Source organism: Molothrus aeneus, chromosome 26 (assembly GCF_037042795.1).
Source record: "Molothrus aeneus isolate 106 chromosome 26, BPBGC_Maene_1.0, whole genome shotgun sequence".
In the NCBI taxonomy this organism is placed as follows: domain Eukaryota; kingdom Metazoa; phylum Chordata; class Aves; order Passeriformes; family Icteridae; genus Molothrus; species Molothrus aeneus.
This window is the reverse complement of record NC_089671.1, coordinates 4,668,253-4,691,054: the sequence shown is the minus strand read 5'-3', so window position 1 is coordinate 4,691,054 and position 22,802 is coordinate 4,668,253. Positions and strand designations below refer to the sequence as shown.

The window sequence follows — 22,802 nt, the reverse complement described above, 5'->3', positions numbered from 1 at the left end:
AAAAAATCCTAGCATGAATTAATGGTATCTGAAATGAACCACAAAACACAAACTCCTTTTACTTTTTATAAAAACGATTCCTTCACAAACAAGACATTTTAGTAGGGCTGATGCAAAAATCAGTACTTTAATGGATTCATGCACTAGGTCAGAGTACATGACAGCTAAACCTTAATGGACAAATTTTCAGGTGTTTGTATCTAGGGTTTGTTTTCTCCCATGTCTTCTCTGTAGGAGTTAACTACCTAGCACAGGGATTATCTGAAAGTGTAAGACTTGCCAAGGCTCCAGAGGTACAAGGTGCCCCCTCAATGCTAATAATTACTAGAGCTGTCAGTGCAGTGCCTTGCCAGCACCTGCTGACCCATTCTGCTGCTGGAAAGGGAAGAAGAAAGGCCGCACAGAAACTTCAGCACTTTAGGGCAAGAGGGTTTGCTCTAAAACCAACAACAAAGGCTTTCAGAGCCTACATGGATTAACACAGTGGGACACAATTGTCCCAGGGGTTCATGTTATATTTCACTGATTCTAGGAAAAGTTGACAGTTACCAGTGCTATTTATCTGCCTCAAAACTACAGAAGCTTGAAATCCACAGGCTTTTCTGGATATGTTTAGGTGAACTCTTTGAGTAACTGCAAAGTCACAGCATTTGTATCCTGTGGCAGCAGCAGAGGGACAGTTCTGCACAGCAACAATATTTATAATAATTTTTTTAATGAACGTGACCTCTGGCAGTTATAAAGCTTAGCCAAACCCAGACATTTAAACAGTTACTCACAGTACAGGGTTGTGTTTTATCTTTTAATCAAACCATTCCAGTTCTGCAGCTTGCTACAGTAGGATATAAATATTCAAACCCAACAGAACAATATTAGACTTCCTGTAATAAACAAAGTTTTCATGTATTACATAAAAACATAGCCTAAGGGAAAAAACTGTTTTTCTTTTGGCCTACTTCTTTTTAAGACAGTAACATCCAGCAGTGCACCTACCACCCTCAGAACCAGAAGGCAGCATTTCACAGAACAGATCTGTACAATTGTTCACATCTTTTCACATCCTAGATGTTCCATTTTCAAGGCTGGATCCATTAACTGGAGGCTCCACAATCAGTCTTGGCTCTATCAGTGCATCCCAGCTTTCAGTTATCTGAAAACAAACCACAGGCAGCACTTGGCAGGTGCCAGCAGCACCAGCAGGCACAATTTCTGTGCTGTTATGCTTTTGCCTAGACCTGAACAACAGAACCACTGAACCGAGGTCACAGCCCCTCCTGTGAGTCACTGATCCCACTGGTGAACCTCAACCTGCCTGATGTCCTGGGTAAGGAAAGGTGCAGGTAAGAACAACAGTGATGAAAGGAAAAGCTGGTGAGAAAGGATCTCTATGAGACATGATGTTGTTTATTAGCCAAAACAAGAACTTAGATGAGTGGCTGTGACCCCAGTTAACTGAGTACCACACAAGAACTGATAATTATGATGTAAACACGCATGTTCTTGCTAGAAAGAAACAATTGGTTTTGCTTCCATTGATTGAAATCAGATGCATGATTACAAAGGGAATGTCCCTGAGGTGAGGAAAGGCAGGAAGCAGGGCAGGTGCCAGCCCTGCAGAGCTGGTGGCAGGACTCAGAGCAGGCCCCACGTACCTTGGTGTCCTGAGGCACGGCGTACTCGATCAGCTCCACTCCATCTGCAGACTGGTACACCAGGTCGAACTTCCCTGGCTCCTTAGCAACTGGAAAACCAAACAAACAGCTCAACCAGCTACAAACCAAAGGAATTTTAAATGTCTACCACAAAAGCCGATGAAAATCAGTTTGGTTTTGGGATTTGTTTTGGGGTGTTTTTGTGCTCAGTGTCCGGGTTCATAATTGTAACCAAAAATCTCGAGGAAAAATTGAGTACTACACACCAAAATTAAGGTAATTATCTGACTACTCACACGAGAAAGTCAACAAATATATGTTGCTGAAATTTGACAAAAATGCTCATATGACAATTCATTAATTCTGGCTTACATGGCAACTGCAGGATACACAGTTTGAGAAACATTAATCATTTCAGGTCTTAGGAACTGCACCTTGTCATTACAGGGACTCACTTCCACACCCACTGAAGATACAACATTATGATCTCACACTTTCTTTCTAAAATAATAATGTATTTTCTTCCTTTCTAAAATAATTTCTTTCAGAAAATGAAACCACAGTAGAGGTGAGTTACTGACCACTCAAACTGACTGAAAAAAATTATTTTGTAAATACCCATGAGCATCTTTCAGCTCAACTAGCAAGGGTTAGAGCTTCTCAATGTAAATAGACGTTTTGGGGAAGGAATGAGGAGGGGAGGGGTGTGTTGAGAATGATCCCAATGAAATTTGGAATACTCCTGAAAGATTAAGTGTTCCTTAGACTTCTGGTTTTCCAGGTGACAGCACATGACAACAAGCCCTTGGTGTCCCTAGGTACGTACATTGTCCTGCTGATGTTGAAAGGATCTCCAGTTCAATCTCCTTTTTTTCATCATTCCAACTGATTATTTTTGCCTCCTTCACAAAGCAACAAGAAAGGAATCAGGTAAGACACACTTGAGCACTGGATAACTCTTCCATATTTACAACCAGTGCACTACTTGATTGCTGCCAGAGGAAATAAGTGTATTTGGCTATCACATTTTCTAGTCTCCATGTATAAAATCTGCAAAGAATTAATGTTGAGCAATCTGTAACTACTGGCATCAATAAACCAAAGTTACTCATTGTCACTAACTTTGCAGTTTAAATCAGTACTTACCCAGAAACCAAGTTATTTGAAGTAGCAACAAAATTTTACTTGCAAGAGTTTTAAGAACTTGCCCTAACTTCAAATAGCACTAGACTCAAATACAGCTACATTTTTCTACTTGAGGGTCTGCATTTTTTGTCATCTCTAAAATATTAATGGTTATTAATAATCCTTGTAGTTGGTGGTTGTTTGGTTTTTGGTTTTTTTTTTTTTGTTTTTTTTTTTTTAATAACAGCTACACTTCTAAAATTTTGAATTAGTTTTGGCTTCTAGAGTTTTGATTTTTACTGCTGCACCAGGAATAGCCTTTGGAGTGAACTGGATGCAAGGAAAAACACTGCACAGCATCAAAATATTTAAGCCATACCTCACCTATCATAGTTCTGTGAATGAAGGGAGGAAAGAAAACCAGTACCTTATAGTCTGAAATTTCAGGACTGTAATTTTCATTTAGTTCCAGGCGCTGTTGAAAGAAATACAAGTAACAAATTGTAACTTTTCCCAATCTTTGATGATTCCACCTACATCCAGACACAGTTTCCTCAGCAACAGAAAAGTGCAAGAGCCAAGTCTCCTACTCCTGGAACCCAGAGCCAGTCATGGTCCCAGGTAGACTTCCAGGATTTGCTGCTCCAAAGGATTTATGTTCAGGTCAGGCTGTGTGAGGAGATCAGGGAGATGGATCCCAGTCTCCTCAGCTGCAGAGATTTAATTTTCATTTACTTTTTTATTTTGCAGTGCAGTGTAATTATTTGTATGGTAAGATTTGCAATAACATTTACATGGAAAATTACACTACAATGACAGCAGAGACAGCATTTCTTGTGTTCTACAAATACAGAAAGTCTAAAGAAATGCACTTAACTTCTGTATTTGCTCCAAACTTTGTCAAAAATCAAAGCCAGGCTTTACAACAAGTTAATTTTTTAGAGAAACTGTTAGGTCAGAAACTTAAGAGTGGCCCAAATGAAGCGATTTAAACCTACTAACATTCATCATTTCCAGAGTTTACCTTAAAGGCAATTCTTTCTCCCACTTGGGGTGGAGCAGCTAGAAGAGGTAACACACTATAGTCTCTCTTGGGAAACTCCACAGGATTCTGTGAAACAAAGAGTAACCCACTGATTAAATTCCTGTATCAGTGAAAACAGAAGACAATGTTCATGCTGTTTGGATTGCAAGAATCACTGAGAAGAGCAAGGTACATGTTTTGTTTTTAGATATAGAATACAATCACTTTATTGTTTCACAAACACATCCTCAGGCTGACAAATGGAATTGCAGTAAATAAAAGATCAGCCTTTATCCCACTAATCTATTTCTGCTATTATGAATTACTCTCATCCTGTAGGTTCTTTGTACAGTCCAAGCTGCCAAAGAAAGGTGACCTCTGCCTGTGTCAGCCACTCACCTGGACAAGGACAGAAGTGTTTGTCGCAGCTTCATTTAACTGCCTCTGTTTCTGGCCTTCACTGCTGTAGTTATAGAAGAAGCCAGGGTTTGCTCCTCTCCCATGGCCCCTCATCATCCCACGAAACCCACGGCCCCTAGGGCCTCTCCAGAAGTTATCCTCTCCTGTTCCACGCCCCCTTCCACGGCTTGGGCTGGCAAAGGATCCTTGGACACTGGCTGGCAACTGTCTAATGCAGTTCCTTACTATGGAATTACCCAGTCCAGCACCTGCTGCAGATTTTTTAATGACCAGTGTTTCTGAATCTGAACTATCAGAGTCTGAAGAGGAGCTCTGTGCTTTGGGAGCCTTGGTGCTGGCTTTTACAGCCACCACGTGGTTTGGCACTGATTTTTCCTTTGCAGTGCTGTCTTGTGCTGGTGTCACCTTCTCATCGTCTGTACTCGAGTCAGAATCTGAACTAGAAGACAGGGATTTTTTAGCATTTTTACTAATTGCAGTCTTAGTCTTTTCAGTGTTAGACTTAACAGTCACTTTATCAGTTTTCACATCAGATTCTGAAGCAGCTTGGGATTTGTCTTTGGGAAGTGTCACCACTACAGGTTTATGGGAAGATTTATTTTCCTTCACATTTAATTCACTGCTGTCACTGTCAGACGATGTGCTGGAGGAATCTGAAGTTCCCACCCTCTTTTTCCTGGACTGTGTTGTGATCTTTTTGGTGCTATTTTTACCAGAATTTAGAGAAAAGCTCTCATTTGCCCCTTCTAAAGCCATCTTTGCTGCAGCAACCTTTGTCTGCTTTTCATCCTTCTTTTTTGTTGCCAACTGCTTCTCCCTCTCTGTTTTTTTCATCTTTTTAGAATGGGAAGTAGAGCTCTCTTCCTTACCTTCTGCGAGTTTATTTCTTCCCCTAACTTCTTCCTTTCTTTTTCTTTTTGTATACCTTTTCTGAGAGTTCCAAGTATCTACAGAGGTCTCTTCCCTACAGGAGGAATACTCAAGGTTATGCTTCTCCTTTTTCTTTTTCCTTTTATGCTTGCCTTCATTCCTAGACAATTCTTCCTCATCCTCCTTGTGTCTGTGCCTTTTTTTGTCTTCTTTTGTTGTGTAAATAAAGCCATCATCTATCTCTTCATAATCATCTGCAACTATCTCTTCCAATTTTACTCTGTTAAAACAAACAAACAAAACCAACCGTTCAGCAGAATGAACACTTTCCCCCACATGTGAGCAGCTTAGGCAAGTTCCCCTAGTGTGAAGATGCTCCAGCTCTTCCCTGGACAGTCCATAACCTTCCCCTGCTCTCCTTCCATCTTCGGGAACATTTCCAATGGCTTGGCTCCCTCCATCCTTTTGGACATGCTGGGGTGTCTCAGGTGCTGGCACTCAGTGCCTGTGGGCACCCGGCTCCCGCTCCACTGCCCAGGAAGGAACAGCTCAGACCCCAGGGAAGCCCCATCCCCATCCCACCAAAACCACGTGGAGATTCACAGAATCCCAGGACTGGTCAGGAAGGGACCACAGTGGGGTCATCTGGTCCCACCTCGCTGCCTAAGCAGGGTCATCCCAGAGCACAGGGCACAGGGTTGTGTCCAGTGGAACACTGGAATATCCCCAGTGAGGGAAACTCCACATGCTCTCTGTCCCAGCGTGCAGGCCCTGCACCTCATGGTCAGGTGGAATTTCCTGGGCATCAGTTCCTGCCCGCTGCCTTTTGTCCCACGGCTCGGCACCACCGGGCAGAACCTGGTCCCGCCTTGGCACCGCCTTTAGCTACTGATGGACACTGATGGTGTGCGTGTGACTGACCCCCGAGCCCGCTGTCCCGGTCCGGATCCCGCTGTCCCTATACCGCTCCCACTGTCCCTATCCTGGTCCCTGTCCCGGTCCCGCTGTCCCTATAACAGTCCCACTGTCCCTATCCTGGTCCCGGTCCGGATCCCGCTGTCCCAATCCCGCTGTCCCGATCCCCATCCCGCTGTGCCGGTCCCGGTCCCCCTGTCCCGGTCCCCATCCCGCCGTCCCAGTCCCGGTCCCGCTGTCCCCATCCCGCTGTTCCGGTTCCCATCCCGCTGTCCCCATCCCGCTGTCACGGTCCCTCTGTCCCGGTCCGTACCGCAGCGAGTCGTTGTCCCGCACAAGGCGCGCGCTCTCGGCGGGCGGCAGCAGCGCCCCCTCGAGGAAGAGGCTGAGGCGGGCGCGGCGGCTGAAGCCGAAGCGATGGCGGATGAGGCTGAGCAGGTCGGTGACCAGCCGCGCCTGGCCCGGCTCCAGCAGCAGCCAGCACAGCGCGCAGCCCGGGCTGGCCGGCGGAGGGTGGTCGAACACCAGCCGCAGCCGCACCGGGCCGCCGCCGCCGCCGCCAGCCGCCATCATGGAGGAGGAGGAGGAAGGGGCGGAGGAGGCGGGCGCGGGGGGCGGTGCCTCAGGGCGGGCCGGGTCGGCCGGTCCCGTGACCGCGGGAGCTGAGGGAGCGATGGGGCTGCTCCGGGCCGTGACCGCGCTCTCCGTGCTGCTGCTGGCGGCAGGTACGGGCCGGGCTGGGCGGGACGGAAGCGGGGCCGGGGCCTCCGGGCAAAGCGCTCCTGTGTCCCGCTGCCGTGCAGGGCAGGGCCTGGGCTGAGCCGCGCGAAATTCCGCTTGCTGGGGTGGCGGTCGGGAGGGACGGAGAGGGTAGCGGCAGTCCCGGGGGAGCAGCGAAGCCTGTCCACCGTGGCTTGGAAAAGCCTTATTGCTCCCGCTCCAGTGCGCTGCTGCCTTCTGCCCTGATCCCTGAAATTAGCGGATGGAGTGTCAAAGATCAGTTCCGTGTCCGAGATCGACAGTAGACTAACTGCATTAGGTGACCAGACTTTACTGACTTAAATTATATTTTGGACTCCTTTAGAAGTGACCCTCTGTGTGTCTGCATCTGCTCTCCCTGGGGACTGAAGCGGAGCGGTCCCCGCAACCCCCGGCTCACAGTGCTGGGATGCTCGGGTCATGGCGCCAATAACTCAAAGGCTGCGGGTTCGATCCCCGCCCGGGCCGTTCACTAAACGGTTGGATCGGTCTTTTTAGGTCCATTTCAACTCACAATATTCTGTGATCCTTGTCGACATTGCAGCTGGTTATGGGAGTTGTTACACTGGGGCTGTGCTTTCAGCCCAGGCCTTGAAAACACTTCAAGAACAAATTATTCCAGCGATGGGGCTGTTATTCCGGCGGCAGCTCTAATGCCAGGCTCTGATAAGGCAGCACTTAATTACACACTTCATTCATTGACAATAACTCAGCTGTGGGTGGGGGTGTAGGTATAGGCAAGTTCCTTATGGTAATTTCTTTTCATAGTAGTAGCACTTCTAATTATCACATCCAAGATTGAAATGTAATGTTTTGGAGCAATTCTGGTGGAAAGTCCAAAGCTGAGCCTTGTTACCTAGCTGATTGTTATTGTTATTCCCCTCAAGGTGTAGTTCTGAGGCAGCCCCAGGAGTCCAAAGAGGTGTGGGGATATGTGGAGGTTCGGAGCAAGGCCCACATGTTCTGGTGGCTCTACTATGCAGACAACCCAACCAAAGACTTCACAGAGTTGCCTCTTGTCTTGTGGCTTCAGGTAAGGTTTGGTGAGAGACACCTAAGCAATAATTCTTTCCATCTCTGCCTGGTTCAGTCTGATATCGGATATTGTGCAGTTCTACAGAAACAGAATTCAAAACTGCCTGGTTCTAAATGCCTTGCCTTGTGAATGAGGAGTTGGGGTTGGGGAAAAATAAGGGTGATTTCATTCTGCAGTTGTGGGGTGTCCTCAAGTGCCTGCCTTCCATCAAGTTTGATTGCAATAACAGAGGTTGTTCTTATCTCTTATGCAACAGTAGTGATTTTTGTGCATTGTAATTTCACCGCTCCTTTCCTGGAGAGTCTGACGTCTAGACAATGTTCAGGGAGAGAGAGTAAATAAAATAATCAGAGATTGAGGATGATTTCTAAATGAAAACAATCCCAATTTGATAAAAGTGGTGGTGTGTCGTCCACAGTACATTTCAGAAGTTAATGCTGAATAGAATCACTTGAGGACTTGTTTTAATTCTTTCTGGGTTATTTAATCAGTGTGAAACCCACAAGCTGTATACATGCTGATTAAGCTAATGACTTGCAAAGCTCCAGTTAGCAGATAGTTGACTTTTGCACTCCATATTTGGGGAATAAGGTTTTCAAACTGTGCTCACATAGCTCACCAGGCAGCTCACCAGAAGCTCTCTCAAGTGGGTGACTGCTTCTCTGTTGAATTCTTGCTTTCAGAGATGGTGTGTGTGTGCGTAGTCCAAGACCATGAGGAACAGAGCCTGCTCTGCAAATTAACTTGTAGTGAAAAAGCTATTTCTAAAAATTTACAATCTGTCTGGCTGGCTTGTATTTTTCTTCCATCTGTCATATCTATGCCATGCTGCCTTTTAACATCTGTGTCATTTGATATTTCCCTGCAGGGAGGTCCAGGATCTTCAGGCTGTGGGTATGGGAACTTTGAAGAGATTGGTCCATTAGACAAAGAAATGAAACCAAGAAATACAACCTGGGTACAGTAGAGTTCAGCTTCTAACTACTAATTACAAATGTTTGTTTGCTTATATAAGCAGATGATCGCTACACAAAAAACCACAGAACAATTTTTCATTTAAAGTTCAGTAGAACTATACTATTTCAAGTTAAAATATTGTGGTTATTAAATTAGCTCATAGGAATAGCCTTGTTTAGAACTGAGGGGTAGACATTAATTTAATTTAATGAAGTATTCCATGGAACTGTGAAATGCAGATGTCTGGGAAGCAGAGAGGAGGGAAATTGTAGAAAGTGTTCTTTCAGATCACAGCTTCATTGTGTGCAGTCACAGAGCTTTTTCTGGGTGGCTGGCAGTGTAAAACCTATGGCTTATAATTACAGGTCCAGTATGTCCTTCAAGAGAAAACAAATTACAGCTGCCTGTGAAGGTGGAAGTTTAATTAGAGCAATATATTTGTGCTCTGAGTTAGTAATAGTCTGAAGTACTCTGGAGTTCCCCTAGGTGACCTGCCTCTGGATCACTGGGAGTTTTTGGGTGTATTTCTCATTACAAATTGGGCAAATTGAAGGACTTTATGTTGAGCACCTAATTTTTCTGCAAGTTTTTTCAGGTCCAGGGATTTGCTGGCTCAGTTAATCATTTGTGCCATCAAAACTAAGTTTTTTTGCTGGTGCTGAACTGAGGTTTATACAAACCTTCTTTCTGCTTCTACAGTTGCAGGCAGCCAGTGTCTTGTTTGTGGATAATCCTGTGGGCACTGGATTCAGTTATGTGGATGATTGTAGCTTGTTTGCCCAAAACCTTACCACAGTAGTTTCTGATATGATGGTTTTTCTTGGAGAATTCTTCAAGTGTAGAACAGAATTCCAGGTAAGTGAATTGAATTCTTGTTTATTGTTGTGTTTTTCTCTGCTTTTCAATATAATGCAAAAAGAATTAGGGAACAGACTTCCACATAAGCAGTGTTTTGCTGCTAGGTAGTGTGTGGTGCAGGTAAAACTGCTGTCTCTTATTTTCCACATGTCAGAGTTGGATCTTGATTTTGGGGTTAGTTAGATAAGCATTGGGGTGGATCATTGTCTGTTGAGTGATCTGAGCAGCATATATAGGATCACAGCTACTTACAGTTCCAAAATGCTTCAGAACCAACCCCAGCAAACCACCAGGATGTTATGGAAACCTAATGTACAGCTTAAAATAAGAAAAACATTAAATGTTTGATGATGAGAGGTGAACAGCCAGTGCCTGGGTCCTGTGGGATGTGGGAGATGGTTGGAGACATCTTCCGCCCTCCATGCAATGAGTTTCTTGTGTGGTTTTTCTCTCCCCAGACCATCCCATTCTACATATTTTCTGAATCTTATGGAGGTAAAATGGCTGCTGGGGTTGCTTTAGAGCTGCACAAGGTAAGTACTTGGAGGATACAGTTCACTTTTCACTTCAAAACAGGGGTTCTACAAGTACTTTTATTTTCTGGAATACACTGTCCCTATTGCCTAATTCACAGAGCTACTTACTTTTTTCACTTAATGAAAACTAATTCTAGAGTCATGAATAGCTAAAATTCAATTCTTGGTGTTTTGTTTTGTTTTTCCTCTTATTAACGAAGGCTGTTCAAAAAGGGACCATAAAGTGCAATTTTATGGGAACTGCTCTTGGAGACTCATGGATTTCTCCTTTGGGTATGTTTAAATTCCTCAAACTGTGGATGATTTGTTGTTGTTTTGTTTTTGTTGGGTGTTGGAATCATTGCATGAGTGCCTGAATTAAGTGAATTAACTCTCCAGTGAGTCTGGTAAATCAAAAATAAATACTGCAGCCTTGCAAGTCTTCTTGTGACTGAAGAATCTCTCTTTAGAATGTATCTAGATTAGGAAAAGTCAGAGAGCAAGATCAGCGAGGAGCACACTTGTGTCTGAAGTGGAGGGATGGTAAAATGTCCCTACACATCTCCACAGCCTCTGAGGTGCTTTGTAAGAGTCCTGTGCTGAAATGTGACCACCAAGTGATTCACAAGGCTGCAAGTGAGATTTGTGTCTGGTGGAGGATAAAAAGCAAATTAAAGGGCTCTTGGTCTTTCAGTGCTATAGGCAGGGGCAGGCTTCACAGATTCTCTGCAGCACAGAACAGCACCAAGCAAACTCTTATCCGTCTGCCATCAGCTGATCCTTCAGAATTTACAAGCAAAGTTGTTATAAAACAGATTTGGTTTATAACTCAGTTTTTTCCTTGTGACTTTTCAAACAGATCAGTTTAGATAATTCCCATCCTCTTGTTAGACCTCTGGCAATGTGCTGCAGTGCTGGGGGGGGGAACATTTTGGTAGAAACATGTTGGTTGCTTTAAATAAATTTCACTGGTTAACTCATAGGGGGTTAATGATGTTGCAGGATTTTAAAGAACCTGCTCTGTGGTACATAACCTTAGGGTTAAACAGAGCTTACTGATTCATTTTTACTGATTAATTAATCTCCATTTATTTTTCTCATAAATATTGTTGCCCCAGTGAAGGAGAAGTTAAATCTTACATCTACGATTGATTGTCAGTTTGATGTTTGAAATCTGTTCTGTTTGTTTAGACTCTGTGCTGTCCTGGGGGCCCTACCTTTACAGCACTGTAAGTACCTTCTTAAACTCTTGGTGCTCACCTGATCCCTTGTGCTGCCATACAGTACAAATGGATGTTGAATTTTAAGATTACCTCTTGGCCTGAATAAAACCTTGAAAGCATGGAGGCTGTTAGCAATAAGTGGATGTGGGGTTGTAATTGAAGCTCTCCTTCTTTGTGTTTGTCTTCCAGTCTCTCCTTGATGATAATGGTCTAGCAGAGGTGACTGCTGTTGCCAAAGAAATAATGGATGCAATAAATAAAAATCAATATGGGCTGGCTACTGAGCTCTGGGGCAAGGCTGAAGCTGTCATTGAAGAGGTGAGATCTTTGACTAACATTAAGAACTAACTGCTGCCTGGGGAGGCACATGATTTCCAGTTATCCTTTCTATGAGTGCTGAGCTGGCATGAATTCTTCAACCCTCTGCCCAGTCATTTTTGCCAGGATTTGTTGTATCACAGTGCTGATATAAAGGAGTGTTTGCTATGCCCTGCTTGGAGAGTGACAGAGAAAGTGGGCAGGACAGCCCTTGTAGTCTTCCAGAATTGCACTGGGGTTTCAGCATACAACTAGTCTTCTTGATTCCACAGTTTCCATTTAAATAAACTATATCTCCTGGAAAGCTTTGAATATTGAAACCTGCATCCACCAAGACACAAACTTGAAGTTAAGCACACCTCTCTATTTGAAGAACTACAATAGGTGGACAGGATGGAAAGGAATCTCAAGTTATGGTCTGTTACTGTGGGTCACTGCATCTTGTACTTAGAAAGTTCCCGCATAAAAGACTGGTAAAGTTTTGCTTTGGTTTCTCCTTAAAAGGTTGCTCCAAAATCTCATTCTATGCTACATGTACTAAAGAATGAGATGTGAGGCTCTGGCTTCCTTGGACAGAAAGGCTAATCTGGAGCCACTTTTTGGTTTTTTGTTTTGTTTTTTTCTTTTCTGTGATTCATAACTGACAGTGCCTTGCATATAGTTGGTTTCACTTCTTGCTGTTCAGAATGAACTTTTGGTTCCTGTTTTACTTTTCAAATCTACTTGGCTTCCCCTCTCAGTTGTGATGGTGCTGGCAGGTGAAGGCACTGCAGTTCTTGTGCAGTTGTTGTGAGCTGATTTCTGACCTAAGCATCAGAACTTTAAAAACTTAAAAATCAAGTGAAGCAGGTCTTCAAGAATCTGGAGTAACTTCTCTAATGGCTCACGTTTGTCCTTGGGTGCAGGCAGCCTCTGTCAGCTGCATCAGAGCTGCCAGTCTGCAGTGCCTGGGCACATCCAGCTGTCAGCAGCTCCAGAACAGGGGTGGCTCATACCCAGCATCACATGTTCGAGGAAGCTTTTAGATTTTGGAGGATTGTAGGTTGGAAGGATGTTGAGCAAGAGCAGCACCACACCAGACCTGGCAGAAGGGGCTGTCTAAAAGCATCATCTGGCATTGCAGCTCTGTGCCATGAGTAATGCAGGGTAAGACTTCCTGTAGCTTCACATCTGCTTCAGAGGGTAAATAGCATCTCTGGCACAACCCATGTGTGAACAACACAGGCTTGAGGAATCTCTTTCCCATTTCTCAAAGCAAATGTAGAACTGAAGTTTTTCCACAAGTATCTTCCTGGTGTGCAGGTAAAGTGACAGGTCACAGGGTCCTTTATTTAGGATTTACTTTTTTTTTTCTTTTCAGGAAAGGCTGTTCTATGTCTCTGAGAAATGTTTTTATTAGGTTACTGAAATTATCTTGTGTTTTCAGAACACAGACAATGTGAACTTTTATAACATCTTGACTAAGGAGGTTCCAGAAGTGAAATCAGATGATCAACAAAATCTCCATCTCAGTAAGTTGTATTTAAATACTTGAACTTCTGAGGCCCTGTGTTTCCATTCACATACTTTCAGCTCTGACAGTGGAAAGAGTCTCAGTGTAGCACATCCTTAAAATGGATGTTGATATTCTCTCGAGCAGAACTTGTTTGCTGTTGCATAAGTAGGGACAGATAGGAATGTGGAACAACCCTATAGATGACACCTCCACCTATACATCCTGCACAAATTACAGCAAGGAAGCAGTCAGTATAATTGCAACATTGTTTCGTGACCTTTTAACTTACTTCCTCTTACTGTCTTTCATTTCTGTCTTTAAGACAGGACACCAAAGTGTCTCATCAGTAGAAACAGTCAGATTAAATTCTTGCTCTGTGATTTTTGTGCATCAATGTGAAAAACACACGTGTAGAACTTCTTTCAAACTCTTTTTCTGTTGGCTTCATAAGGGAAGGTGAAATAAACTCCTGAAAGTAAAACATTGCAGCTCAAAAATAATTGGTCTGTTGAGAAGAGCCAAGTGGTTAAAGCAGAAGCTGATGCCCAGAAAAAGTGCAGTCTTAGCTAAAAGTAGGAATGGATGGGTTCTTCTTGTATCATCCTGTCCTAAATAAGGCTTGACTTCAGTGGTTTCTAGTAAAAGTAAGCAAATCTCTCTCTGTGGTGCTGCAATTTCATTAGAAAAGGGTTTGTTGGCCATGATTGACACTGAAGATTGTTATCTGTGCAGGATGGTGTGTTCAGTGTGCCACTGATCAAAGCCTGTTCGCCTTTTTTCAGTGCGGCTTTACCAGCGCCATGTCAGAAAAATGCATCAGAGCAGCCTCGATGAGCTGATGAATGGGCCCATCAGAAAGAAGCTGATGATCATTCCTGACTGTGTGAAGTGGGGAGGTACTTTCCTGTCTGCTCACCTGATGAGTTCATTACCACTGTTTTACAGTATTGCATCCTGTAGGAGAATACTCTGTCAGCTGGTCACATTCAGTTGTCGTTGTCCATGGGGCTAAGGAGGGGATTTCTTCTCAGAAATGGAGATGTTGTGGGGCAGGCCTGTGGGAGCAGATGTGGTTCTGATTCTGCTGCTCGTATCTATCCTTAGCCAAGTAACTAAAAATACAGGGGGAGGGAGGAAGATCCTCTGTATTTCAGGAACTGGTTTCTGTCTCTCATGCAGTCTTGCTGAAACTCCTGTCAGTTTTTCTGTGCCAGAAGTCTGGTATCATATAATGATGCATCTTATGGAGGAGGGGGTGTAAAACAGGCTTAAAAGGCTGATGTCAGCACTCTGTGTGTGTAAATAGGAGCCAGAAATTACAGCACTGTCTGTGAGCTCCAGTGGGAGCACAGCTGCTGTCTGCTCCTCCTGCTCCTCAGACTGATAAATCACTGCCACTTTTGGCTAGGATTGTTTTTTGTGCAGCTGTGAACTTCATTTTAAAGCCTTTAACCCCTGCTTCTGTCCCAGCTTGGGGATACATCCTTCATCACTTAAAATTTGTCTTTCTGGTTCCAACCAGGTCAGTCCAAACAGGTCTTTGAGAACATGGCTGAGGACTTCATGAAACCTGTCATCGATATTGTTGATCAGCTTTTGGCAGCCAATATCAGTGTTACAGTCTATAATGGGCAGCTGGACCTCATTGTTGACACCATGGGTGAGGAACCTTTTCACTGGGGGTGGAAACAGAACATGTGATGAGTAGAATGTGGAGCTGTCAGTATATTGGTACCCAGATTTCTCCAATCTCCTGTGCAAACCTCTTACCTAACTAGAAGTGTTTAAATACTACAGTCATAAATGAGCAGCACTTAGGATATTTTGTTTATATCCCTCTGAGAGAGGCAAATCCTTTACCTCCATTATATTGTTGAGAAATGGATCTGCCACATCAGTAATTGTTTGTTTCAGTGAAGCTAATAATTCACTTAATCCTCCTGAATAAGCACATAGATGTGTATGTGTGTATGCTCATTCATAGGCAAAGAATGCTGGTAATTAATGAGGGAGGGTGCAGTGGAAGGGTGATCACACCTGCTCTCAGTGTAGGCTCCTGCACACCTTGGGCTTTGTTTGCTGCTTGCAAGATGCTGCTTTGGTCCAGGGGCAGTTTGGGACCCAGGCCAAGTGCTGCTGAAATGCCTCACAAGGCTGCTGTGCTCCCTTCTGCTTGTCTTTTCTCACTGAGTTAAAGAATCTGCAGTCACAGACTCCACAAACACCCTCCTATGCTGTGAAAGGCTTTACTCCTTGTATGTCCCTGTCCACTTAGATATTCAGATGGCCTTCATGAACAGCACAGCAATCAATAAATCCAGGAAGCAGGGTATTTAGGCTGTCAAAACAGATTAGCAGTTAGTGATGCTCCAGTTTATCACATTTTCATCTAAAATTGAGCTGTAGTTAACATGTAAATTCTTCCTAGTTCACAGGTAGGCTAAAGTTTTGAACCCCTTGGAGTCCTAGAATTGATCTTGTTGCTGTCTTGACCTCCACCTTCTCTAGCAGCACCTGAAACAGAAAGCCTTTTCAGTCTCCTCTCAATGTGTCCAACAAACAGAGAAACAGTGCCCCTTCTGATTTCCAGAAGGGGGACTTGGTATGGCTGATCCCTCTCCATGGCAGGACATTCAAGGTGTTTGAGGTGCAAAGTGAAATATGTTGGAATTTCTAGGGCTGCAGAGCCTCCAAGAAGCACATGTTCAACTTGTACAATCCTAAATCCATTTCATACACACCTTCACTGTTTACTTATTCCCTTCTCCTCTCCATTGGTTTGTTTCAGTTTGTCCTGAATTTTCCTAGGCATAAGAAAATTGGTTTTAGGATCTGAACACACAGACTCTGTGCTAACTCTGCTGTACTGGTATCCAGTTCAGGTGGTGTCCAGCTGAACTGGACTCCCAAGCTGCTGTGGAACCAAGTATTGGTAATCAATGCTGTCTGTTATTTCCAACAGGCCAGGAGGCATGGATCCGGAAGCTGAAGTGGCCTGATTTGGAGCAGTTCAGCCAGAAAAGGTGGAAGGCACTCTATGTGTCTCCAGAATCCACTGAGACTGCTGCTTTCCACAAGGCCTATAAGAACTTTGCTTTCTTCTGGATTCTCAAGGCTGGGCACATGGTAAATAATAAAGTCCTTGGGGTGGAATCAGCAAGAAGGCTGAAGATGTGTGTGTAGCTGCTGTTTCCTTCCTCATAGCAGTTGCTTATCCTGTGCTTTTCTCTGTGCTAGGTACCAGCTGACCAAGGAGAGATGGCTCTCAAAATGCTCAGGATGGTGACTCAGCAGCAGCACTAGGGAGGGGAGGTCATCTGGTCTGGCTTCCTGTCCAGCAGCAGGGCTCTGGAGGAGTGTGAATCTGGATCCTAAGCCAAAGGAGGCACAGTGGCTGTTTGGGCACACAGCCTCCCCCATCTTGCTGATACTGTGCACAAGTGCTTGTGGAAAGATTTTTTTTTTCTTGAATGAGTTATTGCTTTTGAATTTTTAAGCTGTGATTTGCTGCCTTAACATTGTTCATAAATGACTCTTCCAGAGGAAGTTCCCTGTCATAAAGAACAAGCCCTGAACCTTTGCCTTGGAAGGATTTTGTGCTCTTGCCCTTCCCTGAATGCTCCCTTGTCTGTTTGCACACCAAGAGTAAAACTGATTTGACTTGATTTGCTTTGTGTTCCTCTGGGAGAGCTGACCTGCTTCATGAGGCTGTGGAATGTTCCTTCCTTTGTCCCCAGGCTTGAGTCACCTGGCTGGATTCAAGATGAAGCCATGGAAATGCCAGGACAGAGGACCTGCCCTAGAGGAATCACAGTCCATCTCATCTTGCTGAGGTGCCTGAATTAGGATCCAGGATTCTTCAGACTTCCTGTGCTATGGAGAGAGAAAAACATCCCACAGAGGAGGATTTGTCCCTTTTCATCTGACCATTGGTTTCTTGTTTCCATTCTTCTTTATGCCTACTGCTCAAACTTTGCCTTTATCCTCAACACCTGAAGCACATCCAGCAGGAATTCCTGCTTTTCTGTATCCTGAAGCAGAAGGCCTTTTAATACCCTCTTGTACCAAAGAGTCCCGACAGACAGAAGCTTCTTAAAACCTTCTGGGTTTAGCCAGAAGGAAAGGAGCATTATTTGAGCAATAACAGCATAGTTCTGAAATATTATAGGAGTGTTTAAAAGAAGGATATACAAAATCTTGATCCATGTCTTTTGGAGATTTTTTAAGTCTTGCAGAGACCTATTATTTTGAAACATTTTTTTTTAATACATAGTCAAGAAGAGACTGGTCAGACATTTGACTTTTGCTATGGAACATGAAGTAGTTGTTTTTTATTGGTGTCTGATAGGAGACACAACAGCTCCTTCCAGCTGTCAGAAACTCACTCCAGCCACTGAAACTGTCATGAAATACCTGATAGCATTGTCTTAGCAAGAACTGAGGCACTGTCCTGGTTTAGGGCAAATTTGTGAGGAAACTCCAAAAGGGGTCCCTCTAGAAAGCAGATTCAAGCCCTTCCCTCTGCTGGTTTGGGAAAAGATTTCGTTGGAGAAGAGTGGGGGAAAAACTGTTTATTTAACAAGCAAAGTATTCACAAGCATAAAAAATGAGTAATATTAAACAATAAAACCTCTCTCTGTTCTGAAGAGATGGCAAATTCAGGAAGTCCTTGTCGTGGGGTATAGCTTGGCTTGCTCAGTCTCTTATCAGTCCCTCTGGTGCTGGAAAAGGCTGTAACCCAGGCCCAGGTGGGCCACAGGTGTGAGCTCCCAGGGTTTCCTGGGTTTTCAGTCCAGAGCAGATTTGAACAGTTCCAAGAAAAAAAAAAAATAACACACAGTCCAGGGAACTTCACTGCCTCAGCTAGCTAAAAAAATAAAAGTAACTAAAAAGCAAAGGAGAGCTCCCTTCTGCTGTCCGTGCTGTAGACAACACAGTTCAGCAGAGAAAAATGCTGAAGCTCTCTGTCTGTGTTTTGAAAACAACCACCTCAGACATTTCTCTGCTTCTCCTTCTCCCCTCACTTCACTCTCAGATCTAGTTTTAAAGGTGCAAAAGGGCTGAATAGACAAATGGGGATACAATTCAGCATCATAAAGTAACCCTAGGGCATGCCCAAGGCTCTGTGAGCACACGTGCAGTCACCCAGCAGCTGCACTATTGGAACCTAATAATTGCTTTCCTTTTTCATGTTCCCTTGTATTCTTGAGACCTTTAGCAATGCAGATTCAGATTTGTTTTTTGAAATACTTTTTTCAATAAATAGGTCTAATTCATCTCTCTTCAGCATCACATTGATTTCACTGCTTGAAAAGGACATTATTTTCTGCTTTGGCTTTTAGGTGAACAAGAGGAGGTTGCTACCAGTGTGTAAGTTTGCATATCTGCATTCTTTGAATATTTTAAAATAATTTCCCTAGCAAATCAGTATGTTTTTGCCTGGGTAATGTGCTGGTTTGGATTGGGATAGAGTTAATTTTCTTCCTAGTAGGTAGTATAGGCTATGTTTTGGATTTGTGCTGGAGATTGTTGATAACACAGCTGTGTTCTAGTTGTGGCTGAGCAGTTCTGACAAGGCCTTTTCTGCCCTCACCAGACCCCACCAGTGAGGGGCCTTTTGGGAGCACAAGGAGTTGGAGGGGACACAGCCAGGACAGCTGACCCAAGGGGTGTCCCAGGCCAGGGGTGTCATGCTCAGCTGAGGGAGAAGAAGGAAGGGGGGACACTGGGGCTGATGCTGTTTGTCTTCCCAAGCGACTGCTGCATGTGCTAGAGCCCTGCTTCCTTGGAGACAGCTGCACACCTGCCTGCCCATGGGAATGGGGAATGAACTCCTTCTTTTGATTTCCTTGTTGCCCATCAAACTGTCCTTATTTCAACACATGAGTTTTCTCACTTTTACCCTTCAGTCTCTTCCCCCATCTGTCTCAGGGGGAAAGTAAGTGTGCAGCTCTGTGGTGTTTGTTTGCTGCTTGGAGTTAGACCACGACAGCAGTTTGATTGGTCCTCAGTCCTGTTATATACAACATTCTGCATTAATCCTAAATACTGTAGGGCCTGAGAGAGGAAAATAACTGAGAAGGTGATCTCTTCAGAAAGCAGCATTTAGTGCTGTTCTCACCTCTTGTTATCAAATGGAACATTGATTCATTTGCCATGGGCTGGTGCTCATTCACGGGCTTGAGGCATCTGTTCCTTTTCCTGCTTTGTTTTAGCTTCAGCAGGTTTTTCTGTTGGCAGAGACAGCTTGTGATGAAAAAAGATGGTGTCAAGAAGGCTGGTGGTAACGATTTTTTGGTTTTAGGGGCCATGCCAAATCTAAATGTGCTAGAATAAAAACACTTGCCTATGGAGACAAGGGTTCATTTAAATGCAAACAACAAAGCAGCAATCCATTAGCATCAAGGAAAATTTGTTTTACTCCAGTAAAGGCTTTGTCATGGGTATGTCACAGCTCTAGATCCTCACAAAGGTAGGTCACCTGCCAGCAGATGCTGTAAAAAATCAGTTGCTTTGAAAGGAGTTCAGGTCCTGCTGTGTATCTGATTGGCAGTGACATCATTTGTCCACTTTGAATTCATGCACTGTGCCTTTTCCAGATAAGAGCAGTCACTTGGCAAATCCATTAGAGTGATTCATTCTAAATATTAATACGATATTTTACAGATGCCGGATCAGTCTGAAGAAAACAGCCCAGTGTTTGTATTTCGTCCTCTGCAGCTGCAGGGTCTGATTGCATAGGTAGCCTGACAGCCACTGACTTATTTTGCTCACCATCAGTTTAAGTTTAATTTTCACAGAAACAGATCTCTGTTAAAAATCAGTAATTCAGCATGCTGCTTCAGCATGAACAGGTGTGGCTTTCTATAACAATCTACCTTCTCCAAGTCAGAGAAAGAAACTTAAGAGTTTCTTTCAAAGCCACAACAAAAGAAGAATGTCTGTGTACTGAAGCAAGATGGAAATCTTGGTGCACTTCTTCATTGTCATGTTGTGTCTATTATCCTGTAAGTATTCCTATGTATGGCAGCACAATTTTTATGTGTCACTTCTGAACTCTGAGACATATTAATGATTTTCCAGAAGGGATTCAAGAATGGAGTAGCAATTTATCTGGCCCACAAACTGATGCAGAAACAGTAAGAACTTCAATAGAGCAGAGTTCACCTTCACAAAGTTTCTCTGAACCTGCTTTTAGCATTTGCTGTATGATAGATTTGATAGTTAAGGAGTAGTTACAGGTCCTGTGAAGGAACAATTGAACCATTTGGTCATTGCTTGGAGAGGATTTTTTTCCTTTGTGGTGGGTGATTGAGGGAAAGAACCATGTTGAAGGAGAAGGGGTGTGTTAGCATGAACAGCCTAATGCAGCAGTTTTCAACCAGTCACCTAAAACACTGCCAAGGAAAGCAAAGCATCCTTACATATTTTATGTATTGACCATTAGTCTTAACTGTGTTTAAGTTATTCAGTGGCAAACATTAGCAGAATTGATTAGTGAAATAACTATAGCAATGGTCTAAACCAGCTGGGAATACTGCTAAGCCATGTCCCACCCATAGGGGACTTCAGAACTTCCAGCATTGGTCTGAAATGCTCCTAAAGCTGTAATCTTCAGGACATGCCTTTTTTTATTCACTCCTCCTAACCTACTTGAGGCTGGAAAATAAGGCACTATAAGGGCACAGCACTGTGTCTCAGAAGACCAAAAACATACAGATTCCAGCTAATGTGTCAGCTCTGCTGTTCAGTATTTCCATCTCATTATTGCACAATTCTGGATGCAAAGTACACTTGTGGTAAGGCAAGCTTTAGGATGTAGGACTTGTCCAAATTTCACTTGGATGTCACGTTGGCAAATACAAGGACAGATTCACAGGGGACTTGAAAAAAACAAGGCCAGAGTGACTGTACAGCAGAGGCAAACATCACACTTCTACTGAAGCTGGTTCAAATCCAAGAACTCATTCCTCTTCTCCCCTAGTTTTTATCCTCCAGTTTCAACACTAACATTTATAGGCAGATTCTGTTCTGAGTAGGGCTGTACCAGTTTTTAAATGCTGTGAATCCTCTTAAGAGACAGCTGGAATCATTCCATCTGCAAGCTGTAGTGCCTAGACTTGACAATGCCTACCAGTCATTTCTGAAGGCAGCTATAAAGGTATAAAGTTCATCTATAAAGGTATAAAGGTGCTAGAACCAGCCTGGTTAAGCTGCTTTTCTATTGCTTCTCTGGTCCTGAAGTGTCCTTTTTAGGGCTATTTCTCTACAAGCTGTTTGCAGAGTGTCTTTGAACCAGATCCAGCCCCACTTGGCCTGTGGATGGTCACAGCAATAAAGATGCTGCACCTACATTCTCCTGAATAAATTTGTTCTGTCCTTTATCTCCCATTATCAGCCAGCTTGGACTCATCTCCCTCCATCTGTTTGGAGACAACACAAGTGATGACTGACATTAGTATCAGTATGGTATACCATGTTCTAATTTTATTATTCTCTCCCATTTCTCCTTGCTGAATACAGCAATATCTGGGAATAAAATTCCTGTAGTCAGCTCTACTAAAACTGCAGATGGAATGTATGTATTCAGATGTGTATAGTCCATCTTGGATAGGACAAAATAAACAAAGTTGTAGAAACTTAATTTGAAGCACTAAAAGATGACTTTCAAGTTTATATATGTTGTGTTATGGGTGAGTTAGGCTGAAAAAATACATTGGCTGGTGCATCCTCAGTCTGTTACAGCTGCTAAATTATTTTCTAGATTATTCTCTTTTTTTAGAATTATTTTTTGATTTTTTTTTTAACTAGAGGGAAGGAAAAGAGTAAAAGTCTTTGGGAATCTGGGGCTTAGGTCTATTAATGTGATTTCCTTGTTAGAGCCAGAGAGGAATGTCTGTGTGTCACGTAACAGCCCAATTTGGGGTAGAAGTTGAAAAGAGCATGACTGCTGCTACTACACTGGGTCTGCTTTTCACAGAGTTTTCCTGGAGCTTTAAACATTTTATTGCTTTCAAGAGGTTGCCAGATGCAATTGTATGTTATAATCAGAGGGAAATGTAAGCTTGCCCAATTACTTGGAGCTGGTCAGAGACAAGTGGGCAGGTGCTGTCCTTTCCCTGAGGCAGCAGGCAGGTTTCTGGAATGTACCAAGAGAGGCTTGGCCCCAGGGCACCTGGAGGACTGTGGGATGTGGAGGAAGGAGAAATCTTGTCCATTCAGCTCGGCTTTATGGGTGATTCTTCTTGCCAGCCTCGGCAGGTTGGGTGGGGACAGACGTGCAGTGGAGTGACCGGCCACTCGGTGGAGTCAGGAGACCTCGCAATGCCAGGGGGACACGCTGGCCTCGGCATCTGCAGCCCTGCTGCTGTCCCTGGGAACACCGGGGAATATTCCTTTGATCCTGTGAATTCCCAGTGGAATCGGCTTTATGGGAACCTCGATATGGGTTTTAGCTGTAACTTCGGGAGAACAGGTAGTTTGGTCTTTGTGCAGTATGTGTGCTGTAAGAAGAAACAAGTAAGGCATTAATGGGTTTGCATTTAGTGCAGTTGCTCTCTAGCTGGGCTCCTCTGACAGAGTTTTGCTCATGCCTAATTCATAATCTGGTAAGAATGCTGTTGAAATCAAGCAAG

General features: G+C 43.8%; 2 protein-coding genes across 2 annotated transcripts; one reads left to right on the top strand and one right to left on the bottom strand.

Annotated features, from left to right (window-relative positions):
• Positions 1–788: 788 nt before the first annotated feature.
• Positions 789–6,579, bottom strand: COIL (coilin). The gene is made up of 7 exons (XM_066566047.1): positions 6,320–6,579; positions 4,201–5,371; positions 3,802–3,888; positions 3,205–3,252; positions 2,479–2,554; positions 1,653–1,741; positions 789–1,150 (listed from the first exon to the last, which is right to left on the bottom strand). The coding sequence occupies exons 1-7, from the start codon at positions 6,577–6,579 to the stop codon at positions 1,055–1,057; spliced, it is 1,827 nt and encodes a 608-aa protein (XP_066422144.1). The 3' UTR covers positions 789–1,054.
• SCPEP1 (serine carboxypeptidase 1) lies at positions 6,578–18,443 on the top strand. The gene is made up of 13 exons (XM_066566048.1): positions 6,578–6,731; positions 7,653–7,798; positions 8,670–8,759; positions 9,458–9,613; positions 10,075–10,149; positions 10,353–10,425; positions 11,323–11,360; positions 11,544–11,672; positions 13,099–13,183; positions 13,950–14,063; positions 14,690–14,827; positions 16,130–16,293; positions 16,405–18,443. The coding sequence occupies exons 1-13, from the start codon at positions 6,578–6,580 to the stop codon at positions 16,468–16,470; spliced, it is 1,428 nt and encodes a 475-aa protein (XP_066422145.1). The 3' UTR covers positions 16,471–18,443.
• The last annotated feature ends 4,359 nt before the right edge of the window (positions 18,444–22,802 follow it).